This window comes from Daphnia pulicaria, chromosome 8 (genome assembly GCF_021234035.1).
Source record: "Daphnia pulicaria isolate SC F1-1A chromosome 8, SC_F0-13Bv2, whole genome shotgun sequence".
Taxonomy (NCBI): domain Eukaryota; kingdom Metazoa; phylum Arthropoda; class Branchiopoda; order Diplostraca; family Daphniidae; genus Daphnia; species Daphnia pulicaria.
The window spans coordinates 10,150,546-10,170,681 of NC_060920.1; the positions used below are offsets into that span (position 1 = coordinate 10,150,546).

The 20,136-nt window shown below is 37.9% G+C and overlaps 2 protein-coding genes and 5 long non-coding RNA genes across 20 annotated transcripts; 5 read left to right on the plus strand and 2 right to left on the minus strand.

Moving 5' to 3' along the window:
- Window positions 1-4,302: 4,302 nt before the first annotated feature.
- On the plus strand, window positions 4,303-6,598 carry LOC124311613. 5 transcript variants are annotated; one of them, XR_006910000.1, is made up of 8 exons: window positions 4,307-4,636; window positions 4,697-4,939; window positions 5,023-5,122; window positions 5,191-5,406; window positions 5,464-5,701; window positions 5,768-6,019; window positions 6,089-6,240; window positions 6,297-6,598. It is a non-coding gene; the product is annotated as an uncharacterized LOC124311613 (long non-coding RNA). The 5 variants fall into 5 exon arrangements; XR_006910001.1 differs by having other exon boundaries at window positions 5,215-5,406; XR_006910002.1 differs by having other exon boundaries at window positions 4,303-4,636; window positions 4,697-4,952; window positions 5,023-5,406.
- A 238-nt stretch (window positions 6,599-6,836) lies between these two features.
- Window positions 6,837-10,131, plus strand: LOC124311149 (scaffold attachment factor B2-like). Of its 10 annotated transcripts, XM_046775483.1 has the most exons (11): window positions 6,873-6,924; window positions 7,095-7,205; window positions 7,287-7,351; window positions 7,646-7,801; window positions 8,077-8,192; window positions 8,267-8,777; window positions 8,846-8,929; window positions 9,057-9,133; window positions 9,247-9,455; window positions 9,516-9,641; window positions 9,791-10,131. In XM_046775483.1, the coding sequence occupies exons 4-11, from the start codon at window positions 7,654-7,656 to the stop codon at window positions 9,990-9,992; spliced, it is 1,473 nt and encodes a 490-aa protein (XP_046631439.1). In that variant the 5' UTR covers window positions 6,873-6,924; window positions 7,095-7,205; window positions 7,287-7,351; window positions 7,646-7,653; the 3' UTR covers window positions 9,993-10,131. The 10 variants fall into 10 exon arrangements, with proteins under 10 accessions (XP_046631437.1, XP_046631439.1, XP_046631436.1 ...); XM_046775480.1 differs by lacking the exon at window positions 6,873-6,924 and having other exon boundaries at window positions 7,018-7,205; XM_046775486.1 differs by lacking the exon at window positions 6,873-6,924 and having other exon boundaries at window positions 7,018-7,205; window positions 9,516-9,704; window positions 9,791-9,822.
- Window positions 10,132-10,546: 415 nt separating this feature from the next.
- Window positions 10,547-11,841, plus strand: LOC124311420 (peptidyl-prolyl cis-trans isomerase-like). Its single transcript, XM_046775906.1, has 5 exons — window positions 10,547-10,714; window positions 10,806-11,010; window positions 11,199-11,318; window positions 11,412-11,494; window positions 11,562-11,841. The coding sequence occupies exons 1-5, from the start codon at window positions 10,661-10,663 to the stop codon at window positions 11,706-11,708; spliced, it is 609 nt and encodes a 202-aa protein (XP_046631862.1). The 5' UTR covers window positions 10,547-10,660; the 3' UTR covers window positions 11,709-11,841.
- Window positions 11,842-15,317: 3,476 nt separating this feature from the next.
- Window positions 15,318-16,282, plus strand: LOC124311577. The gene is made up of 4 exons (XR_006909920.1): window positions 15,318-15,338; window positions 15,421-15,536; window positions 15,642-15,968; window positions 16,030-16,282. It is a non-coding gene; the product is annotated as an uncharacterized LOC124311577 (long non-coding RNA).
- Window positions 15,975-17,329, minus strand: LOC124311580. Its single transcript, XR_006909930.1, has 2 exons — window positions 17,273-17,329; window positions 15,975-16,236 (listed from the first exon to the last, which is right to left on the minus strand). It is a non-coding gene; the product is annotated as an uncharacterized LOC124311580 (long non-coding RNA).
- On the plus strand, window positions 16,326-17,500 carry LOC124311590. Its single transcript, XR_006909947.1, has 3 exons — window positions 16,326-16,581; window positions 16,699-17,026; window positions 17,087-17,500. It is a non-coding gene; the product is annotated as an uncharacterized LOC124311590 (long non-coding RNA).
- Window positions 17,501-18,042: 542 nt separating this feature from the next.
- On the minus strand, window positions 18,043-18,875 carry LOC124311552. Its single transcript, XR_006909835.1, has 3 exons — window positions 18,725-18,875; window positions 18,526-18,664; window positions 18,043-18,305 (listed from the first exon to the last, which is right to left on the minus strand). It is a non-coding gene; the product is annotated as an uncharacterized LOC124311552 (long non-coding RNA).
- Between the last annotated feature and the right edge of the window lie 1,261 nt (window positions 18,876-20,136).

The window sequence follows — 20,136 nt, forward strand, 5'->3', positions numbered from 1 at the left end:
CGTCGGAAATCAAATCAATGGCCGTATATATACGTTTGTTTCAATAACTTGTGACCTTTTCTGATCTGTGAATGGACAAGTGAGACGAGAAGCTACCTACCTAATCAAGTGGAACACATCTGTGATCCAGCGAGTGCCACACTTCAAAGCGGAACTCAATATTATCCCTGGACATCTCTAATATTTTTTCTCGCATTTTTCTCGATAATATAAATCTATAAACAGCAGCCAGCAGCTACTGGACAACTACTAAAGCCAATAAAAAAAGAAAAAAAAAAAAAACCTGGAAACCTGGAAAGAGTTTTATTTTCTAACCCGTAAAAAAAAACCCTCCAAATGACGAGTCTTGTCAAAAAAGTGAGCGTGACGGCTCACTCTCTATCCTCAGCATGTCAGCAGCAGGTTAAACGAGTCACAAAAATACCTTTCCAATATATAGAGGAAAAGGTTGGTGTGTCCATATAAACGCCTAGCTGCTACTGGAACACATCTTCTTCTTCTTCAGGGAGCGATGCTGGCGCTTGTTCATCTCTGTGTATCTTTTTTTCTTTCCTCCCCTATAGACCCCATCGGATAGGCCACTTGCCACCGTCTATATATGAATTTACTTACTGCTTTTCTTTCTTTCTTTCTTTCGCTACAGGTAAAACGGGCAGGAAACAGGAGGCAGGGAAGAAAAAAAAGAAGCCATTGACTTGTAACTTCGTTACGGTCGATTATCCTTCTAGGAAAACTTTCCAGTTGTAACCTTCTTCTTCTTGTTTAATAGGTTTCTTTTTTGGGGTTCTTCTTCTTGTTTTCTTTTGGGGAAAAACTGGCAAAAGAATAAGATTTTTCTCTCTCGTTTTTGGCCTAAACTATAGTCTGTTAAGCTCTCTGGTCTCTCCTAGCTCTGTTGTCCATTTCTATAGTTTATTGGGACTGTCATCAGCTTCTTAGTAGCTACCTGTCTTGGGAAGCGTGAGAAACAATTCATGGACCCCCTCTTTTTTCAGATATACTCTCATTTCTATCATTGCAAATCGCGTGAAATGTATACAAGACATCGCACCTTGGTGACAGTATAGCTAGATATACTCTTCGCGTGCTAGTATTTATATCTACCGGTTCCGTGTACATGTCAAATGATTGCACGAATAATAAGAAATTGTTTCCAGTTTCGACGGAATAAGGTTCCATAAATGTCGCGTTTTGTTCCGTGTCAATTTCGAATCTACTTAGTAGATTGTGGAGGAGGGACGTTATACAAATCTCCACACCGGTATTAACGCTATACGTGTGCAAAGGTTGAGCGAGACGATATTATACTCAAAACTGGAAAAAGTCAAAAAGAGGACAAGAGCTGAAAGGTCGGATACAGACATCAAAACGCAGTAAAGAAGCCATCGAGCTACTGTAAGGTCATATCTGAAAGAAGAAGAAGAAGAAAAGTCTAAAAAAGCAATCTGGTTCAGTCGTTCAGGTGAGGGTTATAGGAGGGCAAGACAAAGAGGAGCTATACACAAAAAGGAGGAGTGTGCCGAAAGGACGACGAGGGTTTGTGTCGCCGAAAAAGGAAAAAAAAAACTTCTTCTTCTTCTTTTTAAAACTTACAGCAAAGTTTTATGATACCCAGAAAGACAGGGGCAGCAGATACTGCACATGAATATAATTTTACTGGTTTCGGGGGACAATTTCTTGTAGAGAGATATCCCAGTTTTGACTGCTCATTCAAACTATTTGCCGCGGGTTTAACTGTGGAAAATAACCATCTAACGGGAAGGTAAACTACTTTCTCGTTCCATCTCTTTCTCTCTTTATATATACGTACTACATACATGTGCGTTAGAATCCACATCACCGAGTCTGCTGGCTCTCAGCTTTGGAGGATTCCGATCCGGAAGATTTACCAGTGATTTAAACTATTTCACAGTTAAATCAGATTAGGCTGATTTTTTTCATTTCCTTTTGGGAGTCACGCATATCATTCGAACGCTCTCACAAGTGGAATAAGTGCTGGGCTCTTCCTCCCTCTTCTCCACTATACTATATAACGTCGTCATTATTATACCTTTGGAAAGACTCGATTTCCATCTTTTGTCTGAGAAGATGCATAGCTCGAAAATGAACGAGAACAGAGCGGGAAACGGCTGAATGCACACCAGTCATTCATGCCTATGTATATAGTTGATATCTTCTTCGGGATATAGATAACTATCTTCCGCTTCTTCCGCCCAAGACCTCCGCTAAGTTGAAAAAAAAATATCCATTGAAAATCCAAGAAAAGTGCTCATGATAAACCGTCATCCGATCGTTCGAGCACATAGTTTTCAAGTTAAAAATGAAAACGAATTGAGTTTAGATGTCTGGTATGGACGAGAGTATTACAATGTTATTGGAATTTAAATTCATTCGTTACATTACTTTATTTTTCATGAAAACTACATAGTAAACTAGCGTGTTTCCCTATATAAGAATATACAATAAATTTAAATTATAAAGGGGATATTTCTTCTAATAGCAACTTAATTTCACAATGTGATACCGGTAAGTTAGCTGAGTTGTCGTTTAAAAAAATGTAATTCATGGTTTGATAAACATTTCAAACGACCAAACTTCAACAATAAAAATGATGACCATTATGTCGTAATACGTCCGCATCAAGGTTATACCATTAGCTGTTGAGGTAAGAAAAATACCAGGATGTCAGACAAGTACCTTTTATTTGACGGCTTTTCCGTCAAATACATTAAACATTATCTTCACGTCTTACATTTAGTAAGATGGTATATAATGCTTGAAATCGGCTTGATCAACAGATTTGATGGTTTGAAGCGCATTTTACACTATAAAACAAGGTCATTTTTCGGTACTGATAAAATAAAACAGTTCCATTTTCCGTCTTCCAATCAAAAAGTGAAACCGATAAATAAATGCGAGACGGCCATACTCATAAGGCAGACGTGACGTGCTGGCCTGAGGTATAAAACGATATACAATAAGAGTGGGACCGGTATGATAAATTCTGATCGGATTATGACAAGAGATAAAATATAACTTTAATTGCAGAGGGGGATGCATACATATATTTATGAAGGATCGCGCGCGCTTTCACTGAGCTCTATGACCATATCAAGTTATAAATGTTTTAAGAGAAAAATGGTCTAGACTCATTTTTTCGGAAAGTATAGGTAGCACACAATATATAGGTAGAGAGTCGGCCCGTACTGATGCGGAGTTTAGGTGCTGAATTCGACGGAACATCTTTTTAAAAAATGTTGACCGTCAGGTATATCTGTCAGTCGCATCGGACCGTCTTTTTTTTTTTAAATTTTATATGATGTTTTACAACTGACCAAAAGGACGCAGAGAGGGGAACCCAAAACTTTCGAACACCATTTATTCAGCCCCGGCGAGTATAGAGAGCATCGTCTATGCTGTGTGACCTGGAGACGAAGGTCTCTTCTCTTATTATTGCCGTTGCATATCCTCCTGAGTTGAGATGTATGTACGTTGGAGGAGAAGAGAGAAGCCGATCAAGGGTCTAATCAACACTCACGGCTCGCTTGTCGAGCACCGAGTAACGGGCCGACCTATCTATATGGTAGTACGTTCTGCGTATAGCGCAGCTCAGCTTTGACAAAGCTGTAGAGCTGCAAACAGATAGGCATCTCTATAGTCGACGACCCTTCTTGAAAAGTTGATATCTGACCTGCTGCCTTTTGTTATTGACCTGATCACTTCCAATAGGCTCGGCAAGCGGCGGCATTAGCGCCTACTCATAAGTCACCTTGTCGTGCCGCCATCAATATTATTCCCCCCTCTCTTTTTGGCCATGAAAACCTATCTGATGTCTGAATATAATGACTTCAATTTCTTTAGATTCAGGTCTCCTTTCACTTACACCCAAAAAATGTCGTTTTCCTCCAAAAGGGCAGTTATGCTATATCCCCTCGTAATACATCTAAAAGTCACGTCAGTCGGAATGTCATCTAACTTCATTCATAGTCATTCTACGAAGCAAGATTTTTTAACTTACAAAATTGTTTAACACGAATTATAAAGGTTGCCATCGTTAAGTACAATATGTTTTTTTTATTATTCGTGTTTTTGAAGGGACACCTGAGATAAACGAATGAATAGTAGAGTACCCTTTAACAAGGGCACTGTAGTTCAAGTTAGAATAATTATTACAATTCTTCCTGACTGTTTAGTATTTAAGAGCCGTTTCCGTATTTCTTTATTGCGAAAGCAAATCAAAAGTTTGTTTGTTTGCTTGAGCAAAGTTTTAGTTTATTAATTAAGTAAAAGCGCTCAACCGCGAGCCGCTCACATCTCTGATCTCTGGTCCCTAAACTGGCAACGCTCAAGGGTTCCCTATTTTGAATAGTGGCAGCACTGGCCAGTGTAGTCACAACAACTCTAGGACTGACAAATACAAATTTCTCACAGCTTCGTTCTTCATTCCGTTATAATTTTCAATCAGTCTTTCTCTTTTCTCGACTAAAAAAAAAATCGTCAGTGTTTCTCGACACTTGTTTCATCGCCAGGTGTGGGTCGTGGTGACTTAAAGCTAATGCATCGGTCATATTGAACCAAGTCAAAAGAAGGCGGTGCAAAAATTCAATTAAAGGCCGAATTCCACGAAATACCAATGGTAAGACTGAATTCAAGTTTGTGAAACACTAATAACTGTATCCTGCTTTTTCTCTATTAGTCAACTTCAGGGTGAGTAACAGATTTGGTTACTGGATTCATGGATTGTTGCCAAAACCTTCTTGGCTGATCAGTTGGCTGCAATATGCATCACCTAAACAGTGAAAATGACAAAGTTGAGGTAGAACAAGCTGTGCCGCCAACGAGTTCATCCAGCAATGGTAACCATTCCCACCAAGAAGGAGTTGAGAGAGTCCTTTATATTTTGTGATGACCCGGGGACATCCAAAAAACAAAAGAAACAGTAAGTCAGTAAGGTTCCCTATAAGTTTTCTGTTTCCTTGAAATTGTGTTGCACATGCTTATTATTTCTTATTTGAATTACAGTCAGAACTCATCTGAATCAAAAATGTCCCTGCTGTGGACTTATTTCCAGAGCCAGAAGTTCTTGAATCTAGTTCAAGAGAAGAAATAGTTAAAACAAATGGTTTGTTTTAGATGTTAATAACAAAGGAAAATTCCAATTTTGGAGTCTAGTTAAATTAATTCTTTCAGTGAAACAGTCTTGTTGAAACATAGACAGAGGGGCTGTTAGAATGTGAGCAAAGGAATCTGGAAGAGAAAATCCAATTCGAAAAAGGGCAAAAGTGGCAACGTACTGAAAGGAGATATTAGAGCGCGAAAAATTTTAATTCAACGAGTTGGAGCGATTTAAACGACAGCAGTGGATCGAGAAGGAGAAGATCAAGGCAGAGAGCGTCGACAAACAAGGTAATTTATTACTTATTATTCGTTTGTCATTTATTGTTATTTTTAAATTACTCTCAGTCTTAGACTACTATTTCATTGTTTCGGAAATCCTCCCACGGTATCCTTCCGTGTTTTGCAAATGAGTCCTGACCACGTTTCCGGATCCACAAGATTGGTTTTCAGCTAGACTTTATAGTTCTGTTCGTACCACGTCATGTCCACGGTGGGATCCAACGTTGGCTTAGGTGACCGTGACGAAAACATTCTTTTTGATGCAGTGTGTGGCGATGCAGTCCACGTTGCTTGTTTAACAAAGGTTGTTTTCAAGACTTATTTTCTCTCAACTTAGCTTGACATTTTTTTCTTTACTTTTGTAAATCAGGTCTTTCATTTGAATGGCCCGAACAAGGTCCTTTTCGTTTTATTCATTATATGATACAAACCATGAGAGATATTGGAATCGAAGGGTCACTCAGAAAGTGCTGCGAAGTGACGCTACGCGTACTTAGACAAGAGGTTGACACCCTTAATTCTTAGTTTGCTGAAGCCGTTTGCTCATGATCCACTTGTAGAATGATCAAAGAAAACAGTGAACAAAGGACGCTTCGATCTTCCGGAGATTAAAAACGAACAGGTGTGAAATGCTTTTATATTTCCTTCGTCTTTTGCGTTCTATTTTAATTGACTTACGTCCTTATTTCAGGCAATGGAACACGTCGAGAACATTGAAATGAGATTACGAGGTTATTTACGACAACCAAATTCGACGAATGAAATGACACACCGTCTGTCTTTTGAAGGACAAGTAAATTAGCTGATTGCGGAAGCTACCAGAATGGATAATCTTTGCCAAATGTAAGTTATTACCTACATATTGTTAAATAAGTTAATCACATCAATGCGTCTTTCAGGTCGGATGGGCAGCCTACATGTGATCGAGAGCAAATTATTCCCTTTTGACTTGCCGTCAAACTCAAATTTGCCCAATAGTTCAAATACGTTCATATCTTTCATTTTTTAATTTTAAGAATAAAGAAATTCATTGCATTTTCTGTCTGCAATCATCTTTTTATTATCCTCCAATTTATTTCGGAGACATGTCTTTTTTTTTAAATTTCTCTCTTCATTATAGTAAACTAAATTGTGGGCGATTGTAGGTGTCAGAAAATTACTTGAGTTTACATTACACGACTGGTAAATCATGGTTCATGGATCAAGGCAGAGCTCGGAGTCTATAGCTCTGATCAAGGTGTGTTTTTTCAACATTATTGATTGGCTTGAATGTTTGCACAATTTTGCATTGGAGCTTATTGACGAGTTAACCCTCTTCCGCAATTACGGTTTGCGATTTTTTACTATAAACTCGATTTGCTAATCGCAAATCGCTACGTTTCCATTTTGATATTTCAAATTAGAGCCACTGCAAATTTAGCATTTGGCTTTTTGTTGCTCAACTGTTTTAAACTACTAAGCATGGTGAATGTTCACGTGTTTACGTGTTAGGTTTGTTTGGATTGAAATACCGATTTACCGGTTTCGGTATGTTGTAAAAAAATAATATTGTGCACTTAAAGTCTCATGGGAATTTAAGCACCGTTTAGCCATTTTTATTGTAGGTTTGTGCTCAATCAGCTGTTCTAGCAGAAAGAGCAGTCAAAGAGTTCCAGACTTTCAGTTCATTTCATTCATTATTTCATTGTATGTTCAAGTTAGGTTAGGTGCACAGGTCTGCTGTTGTAATGCGGTGCTTCATCATATCTTTATCCTTATCAGAGTGATTTGATTTAGAGTTTTTGTAAAGTTTTTTCTACTATTTTGTGGTAAGAAAGTGTAGAGAAAAACACATCAGCATCACCTTCTTAGCACAGATCAAAATTAATCATAATAGTTTTACTTTTTAGACTATGGTCTCAGGATGAGTAGTCTTCAACTAAACCAGTTGATTGTGATGGTAGTATTAACAAGTGTAAGAAAATGTCTGAAATGATACTGCATTGAAACCCATAGTAAAATTTCTTCCCCTCATTCATTTCGTTTGGAAAATTTATTAATTTTGTTGTTACCAAGTCTATGCCTACCTTGTGCAGTATCCGGTGTACTTGAACTGTTTTGTGCAAATTGCTTCATATTGTAGATCTTCGATTTAATTTGAAGAATTTCATTTTAAACTCTAATTTAATTTCTCTCTTAGCAACTATTTCTTCTATTTGGTGACAATTTAAAACATCTGAGAAAATTCTAAAATTTACTATTATTTTAGGCCCGAAAATGTCCAAAAGCAGAGGAGACACCATTTTAGGAAAGATCGTCAACAAGAAAGAGTGTCTTCCTAAACTCGCTCGTAAAAAATATCCCGAACAAACATCATGTTCAACATCCACAAAAACTTCACCAATTGAAAAACGCGAGCCGCAAGGTAATGTACTCACAACAAGAGCCTCCGTTTCCATCCAAGCCGTTGAATTATTTCAGAACGAAATTATTCTATCATTGTGATTGTGATTATTCAAATAATCTTGCAATCCCGACCATATATCTTGGTTGTATAAGTTTAGCGAAGTCCGAAGAACTAATGCTCTTCATTTCATTCAAATTTATACAAAAGAGTACTAACCAAAATGTTTTTAATGATTTTTTTTTGTTTGATGTTTATTTCTAAAACTAAATTAAATGTACTATTTTTTTTAAAAGGCCAGGAGGCAAAGACAAACAATCCCATTAGCGATAATGACTGGAAACGCAACTTGTATGTGAGAGGTTTATCCACGAGTACTCGTCCACAAGATTTGCAAAAGCATCTGTTAAAGGTTGGCAATAAGCCAATAATGTCATATAAGATTAGTAAATTTCTTTCTATGGGCTTTCATGTTTTCTGTTTCAGGTTACAGGGGCCGAAACAGTCGCTTGTTCTCTGATTCCTGGTGAGCCATATTATTTCAAAATTACCATGGCTACAAGCAAAGACGCGTCCAAATGTATCAGGCTCCTCAACGACACTAAGCTATTTGGAAGGAAAATCAGAGTTGAACGTAAGGAGCGGGCACTAATTGGAGATAACGCCCGAAGTCGGTCTAATTCATTCGACAAGGAGTTGAAAGAACTCAATCTCCTGGTTAACAAAAATGACTCAAAGGCCAATGGAACAAAGCTAAGAAATCGGAGACGATCCAGATCGCATGACAGAGAGCTTAAAAGTTCCGGGACTGACAGAAACCAAAAGATTATGTCGATGTCAAATGAAACGAAGATGCGCAGCAAGTCCCGTGAAAGAAATCGCGAGCGGAGTAGATCTCCTGTGAAAAGAAGACATCGAAGAATGCCGTCTATTTATTGGGATATTCCTCCTTTCGGTTATGAATACATGACGCCCATGCAATACAAAGCGATGAGAGGTATTTACATAAAATTTCATGTATTGGAAGAACTAAAATGACCGAAACCGTGTTTGTGAAAATTTTAGCTCAAGTTCTTACTATACAAATGCAAGGCGAATTATTCGTGGATAACACTATAAGTACTGCTTCGGTTGAAATGGAAGACACAAGTACGTAGGCCTACATGATGAAATAATTTAAGACAAAGACGGTTTCAATTAATTCTTCTTTTTTTTGTTATTGAATTTTTACTTTTTATATTACTCTTGTTGTAAGTTTTTATATTAACTATTGTAGGTTACATTGTTCCAGAGGGTTGTATCGTACACAAACTGTTCATTGGTGGCCTGCTCAGTCACTTAAACCAAGATTACGTAAGTTTGATCTACAATAGATTTTCAAATTTTACGGACAAAAAATTGAAATTTCGAATTTAGGAGTTTAGTTGAATGAATTATTTTAGTGAAACGGTCTTGTTGAAATGTAGGTAGAAGAACTGTTAGAATGTGAGCGAAGGCAACTGGAGGAGAAAATCCAATTCGAAAAAGAACGAGAGTGGCAACGTATTGAAAGGGAGACATTAGAGCGCGAGAAAATTGAATTGCAACGAGAGCGGGAGCGATTTGAACGAGAACAGCGGATCGAAAAGGAGAAGATAAAAGCAGAGAGAGAAGAGCTTAAGCGTCGACAAGCAAGGTAATTTTTTCAACCTCTTAAATACGACGTAATTTGTTTTGAGATATCTTTTTCAACAAGTGTTATGTATTTTAGGTCGATTGCTAAGAAAGAAAATTTAATTTGCGCATCCAAGACGACAACCCAAGGACCAATGCCGATGATGACTCCAGTCATTGAAAAACCTTCAGTTCCAATAATAGTACGGTCCGTTGGTTTGCAAGTGCAATTAATATCTAGTTCCGAACCTTCAGAAAAAAAAGAACACTAGTATAGCCCATTGTTAATAGTAGTAGAACCAAAATTCTGGTCTAAATAAATGACTGATAATTTATTTTTTCTCAACAACATTTCAGGCTCCCTCTTCAGTTTAGAAGCAAATTGAAAAGAAAAAAAAATGCCAAAGCTATTACACCAAACGGTCATCGAGAGTTTAAACTCAAGTTTAATGACTCTCGGTCTAATTGGCAGCGATGTGTGGTACTCACCTTTTTATTAGATATTTCGCGTAGACAAATACGCATGTCCACCTCGGGACTTCATTCCCCTAAAAAATGATTTCATTGTGTATAATTCCAATATTGTCTAATATCTCTGTTAAGTGTTAACCAAGAATGAAATACAATACAGGTGTAGTCGTGTGAGCTGTGAGAACTCAATATTCGCAACTTTGGACCACATCTTGATTTATTTTCTACTTATTCTTTTTCATAATGATTCACAGACTAACCTTTACAAATACTACATTTTTTGACTGACGAATATTGCAAATCTTCTCTGTCCTCAAAATGTGAAATATTTCAAGTGCTTCAAGAAAGTTTTTAGTGTTTCACAACTAAAAGGTCATATGGTTCAATATCACGAAGCTTGATTGAACGGAACCATCGACATCGTACGCCTGATTATTTCCGTTTATTATCCGATGACAGTTTTTCTGTTTCATAATTTATTTATTTTTTGTTCTTTAGCCTTTACAAAGAATACAGATTTTTATTTTGAAAAGAACCGCCAAATACTCTTGTGTAGTGTGAAATTTTAAAATTGTTCACAAGGTGGCGTGGAAAGGGAAATGCCTAGCGGCAAGCGGCTAATCTTCATAAGAGCAGAAGCCGCAAGTATTTCTCTGGTAGTTTTTCAGAACTTGCCTGTCTGTCAGAAAATAACCTTCTGTAGCTGAAGACGAAGTAAATTTTTTCCAGTTATTTCTTAATTTTAAAGATATCGACATGAAGTGCACATTAGTAGCATTAATAGGACTTTGCTGTTTTGTGTATACCAATGTAAGCAAAATTTAATTTTTTATTACTTTGTTTTAGCAAATTTTATTTTACTTTATTCTTACATCTCTGTATTTCTCTTTGTTTGTTTCAGGCCACATTTTTTACTGTAACAGACCAAGTGTTTTTTGACATCACTGTTGGAAATGAAAAAGCTGGACGCATTGTGATTGGGCTCTTTGGTCAAGATGTCCCTAAAACAGTTGATAACTTTAAAACTCTTGCCACAACTGGAGTTTCTGGAAAGACATACTCTGGTTCTCATTTTCATAGGGTTATTCGGAACTTTATGATTCAAGGCAAGTTCTTATTTAATTGATTTAACACAACAATTCAAATTTCCTACTAGAATTAATATGAAGTAATGCAAGAAATCTAAATTTACTTGTAAGGATTCTAAAATCATTATGATTGTAGTACCTGCTGTTCAAATGTTGTATGGTTTCCCTTGTGGCTGACTTTACATTGTTTGTACTTTTCCCTGAAGGTGGAGATGTCATCTCTGGAAATGGGTTGGGTTCAATCAGCAAATTTGGAGATTCTTTCCCAGATGAAAACTTCAAGGCCAAGCATGGAGCTGCAGGCTTTTTGAGCATGGCCAATTCTGGTGAGTCTCTTGTTTTTTTTTCTGTGTTTAATTTACTAGTTATCTTAAACTAAACTGCAACTAGCTAAAAATTCTGATCATAAATCTATGCAGGGCAAGACACAAATGGATCTCAATTCTTTATTACATTGATTCCTACTCCATGGTTGGATGGGAAACATGTTGTCTTTGGAAAGGTAATTGACCTTGCAGAACACTGTTGAAGATATATAATAATTCATATTATGCCTTACACTGCCTTAGGTTATTGAGGGAATGGAAGTTCTTATGAGCATTGGAGCTACAAAGACTGATAACGGAGACAAACCCCTTAAGCGAGTAGTGATCGAAAAAAGCGGAATTGTGCCTCTGGCCAGTACCTTCCAAGTGTCCGATGACCCACACGAGTAACCAAAAGATGCTGAGCTGTTGAAAAGTTTAGCCGTCCATTTTATGTTGCGATTCTAAGACTCCACTCCATTTTATGTTTTGGTTCCAATCAGTAGTTTTTAGAGCTCTTAATACAAAACCCAATCATGACCAATTTGGTAGTTATAGACGCGTTATTTCGTCAGCCTCGCTTGCTATTGAAATCGGGTAGCTTGATCTCATATCTTGGAAACTTACTGATCATTTCTTTTTATTCTACAGCTGGTGGTCGTGGATCAAAGCAGTGTCACTACCTTTGTCGCTGTCTGTGGCCATCATCGGAATTCTTCAATATTTCAATAGTCAAATTAAGGTTTCTGATTAATCAAGAATTGTGGGTCTTTTTTTCCGTAGGTAGACTTCATAGCCTTGAATTTGAATTAATACACAAAAGCTATTACGAATTTAGTAATTTACGAGTTAAAAATCTGCTAATAATCAAGTCTGCATGCAAATGATAATTAAATCTGGATTATTACATATTATCAGCATCTATGGTTCGATGCATGCAAAATTTATATCGAGTGCATGTCGAGTGTTTTTCAGATCTTTTCATTCAAAAATTGTGAATTGGCAATGTTGAAGCTCTTTCCAAGACGACAATGTTTTATCCACAGCTCTTTCTTCGTGTGATTTTGTACAGTGGCTGTTAGCCTGTTATGCAGCAGAAGAATGACTTGTTATGGAGTAAATTGACAATTTGAAGCCTTCTACATGGTTTTCAAGTCTCTTTTAGGAAAAAAACTAAACAATGGTTAAAAAACGTAACAAGGATTTTATTTTAGATGTGTTAATAACTTAATATCTACGTATTTTTTTATATAACTGATTCAAACGAACAGATTGGAGAGAAAACGAGCGAACACACTAAACACGCAATTTAAAAAAATTCGAATAGAAAAACAGGTCGCGGCCGCTAGAAGGAGCTGCGAGCTGCGACTACAAGCAGACAACAATCGAAACTCAAAAGTAGTTTAGGCGGCTAGGCGCCGTTTACAAGCACGTTGGACAAGTTCTTGAGTCACAACTCACAAGAAAAAAATTGCAAGGATTTGAAAGTGAAATCTATGGATTCGACGATTGCGTGATATTGAGTTGAGCCTTTGATTATTAGTAACGAATTGCAATTGACCATTGAATGGACATTGGAGAATGTGAACTGAACGTTTCCTTAACTGACTAGTAACTACAGTTGTGAGTGTTTTATCGTCATGGTAGCGTGTTATCCCCATTGTTGAAGCTCACTAGGATTCCATACTGTCATAAACTGGTAACAATTTGTTAATTATAGAATCAAAATTATCTTAAATCTCACACACAGTACCTTACAATTTTCTAAATATTCTTTTTCAGATTTGTTGCTGTAGACGTTGAACCACAACTGACACTCCAAGATCTCTTTGCTTCACTGTTGAACAATTTCTAATTAAGTCTATAGTGACTGTGTGATTTTACCATTCCTCCATGATTTTACAAGCTAGATTTAGCCATTTAGGCCTACACAATGATTTTATACATCAAATAAATCATATCCGTATTTTGGTGGTAATTTGAATTTGTTTATTAGGTTTATCAGCCAGGTGAAGCCTGAGCTTTGTCATTGCTGTCTAAAAATATGCATGGTTTGGTTTCATCCGGCTGGTCACACAGGTCACAGATGTGCACACCAAAGTAAACTAATGCAATTGAAACCAATTGCATTAGTAATGGTTTCTGGTATTATCCTGCAGCATCATAGTTGTTACCAGGCAGAAACACTTAACATCAAAAGTAATTATGTTTATCAAAATTCCTACAATAATGCTGTAAATTATTTTAATTATTTTATGTGAGTTATGCACTTGCATTAGTAAACGAAATGCCATTATTTTCGGAACAACTTTCGTCTGATGAATGGAGAAAATTAAATTCTTCTTGCCTTTCTTGGTTACTCGCGAGTCGCGACTTTCATGTTAATTGTCCTCTGTTCTACATCTAAACGTTCCACAGCATGTGTCATATTAAACGAGTTTGTATTGAAAACAACCCAATAGGTGCCTTTGTAATAAGTAGTACCGTGAATTGTCGCTTTGTTTGATGGTTTGACCAACTTAGGAATTTTTACGAATCCGTGCATTGTAGTAGTACTAATATAATAGTGCTGTTTTGGTAATCAATAATTTTTTTTATTAACTTAACAGCCTCTGCTGAGTATGAGCTGCAGCCAGTTGGTGAAAGGTGTGAACAAGACGCCGTTGCATTCAGTTTGTGGTTCTGCTATTATTATCCTTGAATGTGTTGGTTATTCTGACCAATTTAAGCATCCCACACAGAAACCAGAAACAATTCACAAAAAAGTAATTATGTGTTGATCAATTTCTAATGGAGAAAGCTATAGATTAAGTATAATGGGAGACCATTCATTAGAAAAGGCTAATAATTCATTATATTTAGGCAGCAGCGACTGCTATCATGCTATGTAGAACTCGACGAAGTAGTTGCTAAAGAGGAATTTCAAACGATCGTTAAAGTTGAGAAAGAAGAAAATAACGGCTCGATACCACCAAATCAAAGAAGGACAAAAGCAGAGAGACGCCGCAAATGTTACTTCTTACTTGTCGCACAAGTCCTGGTGTTAGTGTCGCGTTTTGATGTCAGGTTACCGACTTCGCAATCAGATTCTTTGCCATTTGCAATCGGAATGATCAGTTTAGGTAAGTCAACGTTTACTAGACATTTCCATGTAAACTTTCGCTCTACCACAAATGTCGCACTGCCCAATGTCGGATGTTACGTTTGCTTCTGTGTTTGTACTTCTTTTTTTTTCAGTCGAGTTTTACGTTGCAAATTTAGCCACGGTTTGATTTTGAAAAGTGGTGAGGTATTTCTACGCCATTCGACCGAGCTTAATCGAAACTGAACAATTCTAAGGCATGTAAGTGAATCGTTAGAGTTTGACTTTTCGAAAGATCCATTTTTTAATCTACTTCAATTTATTTTGTGAAAGCATGCCGAAGATCTTATGCCTTTCTCCACGTGATTGCTGCCGTGTCATGAAGATGCTGAAGATGCTTCTTTGAGAGGGTCTCTACTATATTGCAAGATAAAAATGTGATGAGAACAGGAAATCTGAGTTGTTTGTATAATGTACTTTTAAGATAAATCAAGTAGGTTAGTATATTGCTTACATTTTAGTCTACGTATGTGTGCTAAAGAGTCGTACACTCGTACGTTACTTTAGAATGTTTAAAATGAAATTTAGGTATATTTTCAACATGTTCAAACTGATGCAGTGTTTATTTATCATTTTTCAATTACCATTTTAGAGTTCAAGCTGCAGACGTGCCGGCCCTTCACGCTTGAAGGTCACGGTGAACATTACGTGTAAAACTGTCAATGCGGTGGTGTAAAGGTTGGGTGAGATAGGTACGTGTTTCATAATTATCAAACAGGTATAATAGCCGCAAGGCTCAGCCATTTGGTATTCATTTTGATATTTGTTGTTGTAGACCCATCCCCCGCAACGCCAACCTTAAGAAGAAAAGGCCAGTTTGCATTTTCTTCACGCTTGAAGGTCACGGAGATCATTACATAAAACGAATCATGCAACGGCGGAGAGGTTGGGTGAGAAAGGTACGTGTTTCATCATTTTCAAGCAGGTACAATAGCTGCAAGGCTTAAGAGGTGAGGGTGATAAAAAAAATCGTATAAAAAGGAGAGAGAAAAGGCCAGAGACATCAGTCGAGTGAGAATCTCCGACACGGCAACAACTGCTGTGCCCTGTCTGTCACCATCTGCCTTCTTCACCGTATTGCCAGTTCCCATCCATGAGTAAATATTCAGTTTTTTTTTTACATTGAGATTGGTATCAATCCTACTTTTTTCTTGATGTATGAATGTATTTAATATTTATGTATGAATTTGTTTACTGTCTAGTTAATAAGGCGTCGTATGCTGTTGGGTGTTGTATCGTTGATGGCTGGGTCGACCACTGGTGTACCGATGTCTCCTGGGTATGGCGGATACCAAACCGCAACGCCACCGCCTTACTACCCAAAAGCAACTTACGCAACGACCAGTTACTGCACCAAGGTCTACAAGTACTACACTACTAAGGCACCGGAGTTGTATACCACAACTTACGCTGCCCCGAGACACTACACTGACGTCCTGAAGTATTACTCTGCCCCGAGTTACTACACCACCAAGGCGACGGAGCACGACTACGCATGCTGCCCCATCCTACTACACCGAGGCTTCCAAGTATTACTCTATTCTCAGCTGCTTATTGCACCGATTTTCCTAAATACTATTCTGTTCCCAGCTGCTACACCGAGGTTCCCGCTGATTACTCCACCAAAACGGTCGAATACTACACCGAAGCGGTTAAGTACTACTCTGCCCCGATTCACACAACCATAACTGATGCGGCCAAGTATTACGCAGTTCAGACTTACTGCACAGAAGCTACTCTTTCGTGCTACGTTGAACAGAAATACTACACTGGTGCTCCAGTCTACTACACCACGACCTACGCTACACCGCAGCCCCCAAGTACTACACCGAAAAAGCCGCCTATTACACAACAACGTATGCTGCTTAGTTTACTACACCGTATTGCATCACTAAGGCACCGGAATTCTACACGTCTATGTATGCTGCCCCTTCCTACTACACCGAGGCGCCGCATTACTATAACACTGAAGCGCTTAAGTACTACACTACTACCTACGCTGCCCCGAGCTACTACACCTACGTCCCGAAGTATTGCTGTGCGTAAAAGGAGTCGTAAAAAAAAAAGAAGTCGTGCCCGAACTACAGTGCCCTATATGTCACCAACTGCATTCCTCATCTTGTAACCGATTCGTTATTATGGGTAAATATTTTTATTTTTTCATTGAGTTGTGTATCAATTCTTTTTTTTTTTTCTTTTCTATTTGTTAATATGCCTGTTAATATTTAATATTAGTGTTTAAATTTATTTACTGTTTAGACATCTATGGCGTCGTGCTCCTATTGTGTCTATTGTTCGTTGATTGGTGGGTCGACCGCTGGTGTAGCGATGCCTCCTTGGTAAGGCGGAAACCAAACCGCAACGCCGGTTTCTTCCTACACAACTTACGCAACGACCAGTTCCTGCACCGAGGTCTTCAAGTACTACACCCCTAAGGCACCGGAGTTTTATACCACAACTTACGCTGCCCCGAGCCACTACACTGAAGCCCTGAAGTATGATTCTACCCTGAGTTACTACACCATCTAGGCGATGGAGTGCTACATGATTACGTATGCTGCCCATCCTACTACACCGAGGCTCCCAAGTATTACTCTGTTCTCAGCTACTTATTGCACCTATTTTCCTAAGTACTACTCTGTTCCAGGTGCTACACCGAGGCTCCCGCTGATTACTCCACCGAAGCGGCAAAGTACTTCTCTGCCCTGATCTACACAACCACAACTGAGGCGGCCAAGTATTACGCAGTCCCGAGTTGCTACCCAAAAGCTGCCCTTTCGTGCTACGTTGAGCAAAAATACTACACTGATGCTCCTGTCTACTACACCACGACCTACGCTACACCTAGCTACAACACGGCAGCCCCCAAGTACTACACCGAAGAAGCCGCCTATTACACAACTACGTACGCTGCCTAGTTTACTACTTCGAGGAATTTAAGTATTACCCTGCTCCAAACTACTACCAAACTGAGGTTCATATTTATTGCAATTCTCCCGATTATGTCACCACTACTCACGCTGTATTTCTCTGTATGTGTTGAAAGATTGCTGGAATGCAAAATTGATTGATAAAGAACAAGTGCATATGTAAACTTACAAATAACTGATCTTGTAAAATACAACAATAAAAATCCAAACTATGTTCTACATTTCCATAATATTCAAACTTTCCTTTTTATCATTAAATTCAAAAGAACAACTAATTTTTCTAACGCAAAGTCCGCCTATTATTTTTGCTCTAAGCAAAGTATTTTCTGCTAAGTCCAGACTTTTGTTTTTGAAAAATTTTTAAAAAATTCCTCTTACACGAAGTTCTTAAAAAATTTTCGCGAAAAATTTTATCCGAATAATTTATTGCAACAACATTTTTTTGATTTTATTAGAATATTTTATTGTATACAAAATTTATTTTAAAATATTTACAGTTTTATTTTTCCTGTGACCCCCAGGGGGGGGGGGGGAGGTCTGTCGCTTTCTCTACCGCGATAATAACATGATGCAAGTTATTATTTGTTTGGCGCAGAAAGCTTGTTTAATCTAGCAGTTCTCGACTGTGTCAAACCTGATATTGATCAGGTTGCCTCAGTTGTATACTGCATGATTGAATGAAAACTCGAAAGACAACAGATCAAACTTTTAAGTCAACACACAGTTAACACAGAGCAATTTCATGGCATGGATAAAAACGACAACACAAAAATTTTGAAGTCAGGAACCCAGATGGAACAGCTACAACAGCACAGAAACTTCTGGATTACACTGCAACTGCATGCTGCATACAGTGGTTCAATCTGTCTTCATCAAACCTTTCACCATGTGGCTGCAACAAGGTAACCAACAGCGTTGAAGAAGTGTTTGTTATACCTATTTAAGAAAAGAAAATTATTTTCGAGAAACACAACTGTGTACAAATGCCTACTCATCATAACAAAGGAATACAAAGAGTAACAGAAAACTACGCATCCCAACAGAATAACTTTGATATCTGATTCAAAATTTCTATAGTAGCGGAGAAAATTGGTCTACTCTCTAGTCATGTTATCTAAATCTGTACTTCTGTAAGACATTTGATTAAAATAATTACTTTTTGCTGTTGCAGGGGATGAGACGTACGCCTAAGAACGGGTAGCGAGACACACGAGGCACGCCATTTCGGAAATGTACAGGCACTTCCAAGTCTGAGTTGAATGATTTGGCAAATTGGTTTCTACATGCTAAATCACCTGTAAATTTGCACATCAACATTTTACATTCAATAACAATAGGAAATTAACAATAAATACCTTTTAATTTTCATCGTGAGAAACGTCACAACCAACAACCCATTTCCTGCTGCGTCTTGGAACACAATGGCCGTTAAGCGTCCCTGAAGACACTTGCACTACCTGGTGGACATCGTACAGCCACTTATTCACAGCCACCTATTGACAGCCATTAGACCCCCAAATGACAGTTTGAAGTTGCTGGGGTTGGGTCGACAAAAACCAATATCAAAATGACGAATACCAAATGGTTATGGCTTGCAGCTATTTTACCTGCTTGATAATGATGAAACACGTCCCGTTTTCACCCAACCTCTACATCACTGCATGATACGTTTAACGTAATGATCTCCGTGACCTTCAAGCGTGAAGGAAATGCAAACTGGCCTTTTCTTCTTAAGGTTGGCGTTGCTGGGGATGGGTCTACAACAACAAATATCAATATGAATACCAAATGGCTGAGCCTTGCGGCTATTATACCTGCTTGATAATTATGAAACACGTACCTATCTCACCCAACCTCTACAGTCTACACCATTTGTGACGTTTTACGTAATGATCTCCGTGACCTTCGAGCGTAAAGGACATGCAAACTGGCCTTTCCTTCTGCAGGTTGACGTTGCTGGGGAATGGGAATACATCTGGGGAATGGGTCTACAACAACCAATATCAAAATGAATACCAAAAAACCAGACATTCTTTTGAAGAGAAGTTTGGTAAATGGTTCAATCCAAGCCGACGAGTTAGTCTTGGGGCCACGATGGAAATCTTGAACGACATCGGGCTAGTTGCTTTAATTCTTGTTCAGGTCGGACGAAGACTGTTTGTTTTGTTGAGATCACTGGAAATGTATTTTATATCCTGCAAAATACGTCAAAAATAATTGGTTGTATTAAATTGGAATTTCGTTACCAAAACTTCGACAGCAATCCAGTCCTTCAGACCAAGTTTGCGAGACACTCGCAAACGCAAATCTTGCATAAGACGCAATTTTGACGATCGGGTCTACCTCGAAAACTTTAAACTGTATAGAGATCAAAGCTCACTTGAAGATTAATGTAAATTTAGCAAAGTTGCTTTTGGAGTACTGTGGATAAGATGAAAAGTAACAGAGGTTTAGTTTGCAACTTTAAAAAAGTGTGTAGGTAAGGTTTAGGAAACAAAGGAAGCCATGCGCTTTCGAATCCCCGCCCAACAACAAAGATCACATCATAATTATTTAATCATATATGACAATTATAATAAATGAATCACTATTATAGGAGCAGAACAACAAAATTCTATCACTATGGCTACCGCATAAATTTTGTTGATTTCATGTCCGGTTACGCTCTTTCGTTTTGCATCTGTGAATATTCTGGGCTATATATTTTGAAATTTATATTTAAGCACAACGACATCAAAATATTGAGAAGGTTCTTCATAAGCTGATA

Coding starts and splice junctions, on each gene's coding strand:
- LOC124311420 (XM_046775906.1), top strand. CDS start 10,661: ATGAAGTGCACATTAGTAGCATTAATAGGACTTTGCTGTTTTGTGTAT. Junction 10,715..10,805: donor GCTGTTTTGTGTATACCAAT/GTAAGCAAAATT, acceptor TGTTTGTTTCAG/GCCACATTTTTTACTGTAAC. Junction 11,011..11,198: donor TCGGAACTTTATGATTCAAG/GCAAGTTCTTAT, acceptor TTTTCCCTGAAG/GTGGAGATGTCATCTCTGGA.
- LOC124311149 (XM_046775481.1), top strand. CDS start 7,654: ATGTCCAAAAGCAGAGGAGACACCATTTTAGGAAAGATCGTCAACAAG. Junction 7,802..8,076: donor TGAAAAACGCGAGCCGCAAG/GTAATGTACTCA, acceptor TTTTTTTAAAAG/GCCAGGAGGCAAAGACAAAC. Junction 8,193..8,266: donor TGCAAAAGCATCTGTTAAAG/GTTGGCAATAAG, acceptor TTTCTGTTTCAG/GTTACAGGGGCCGAAACAGT.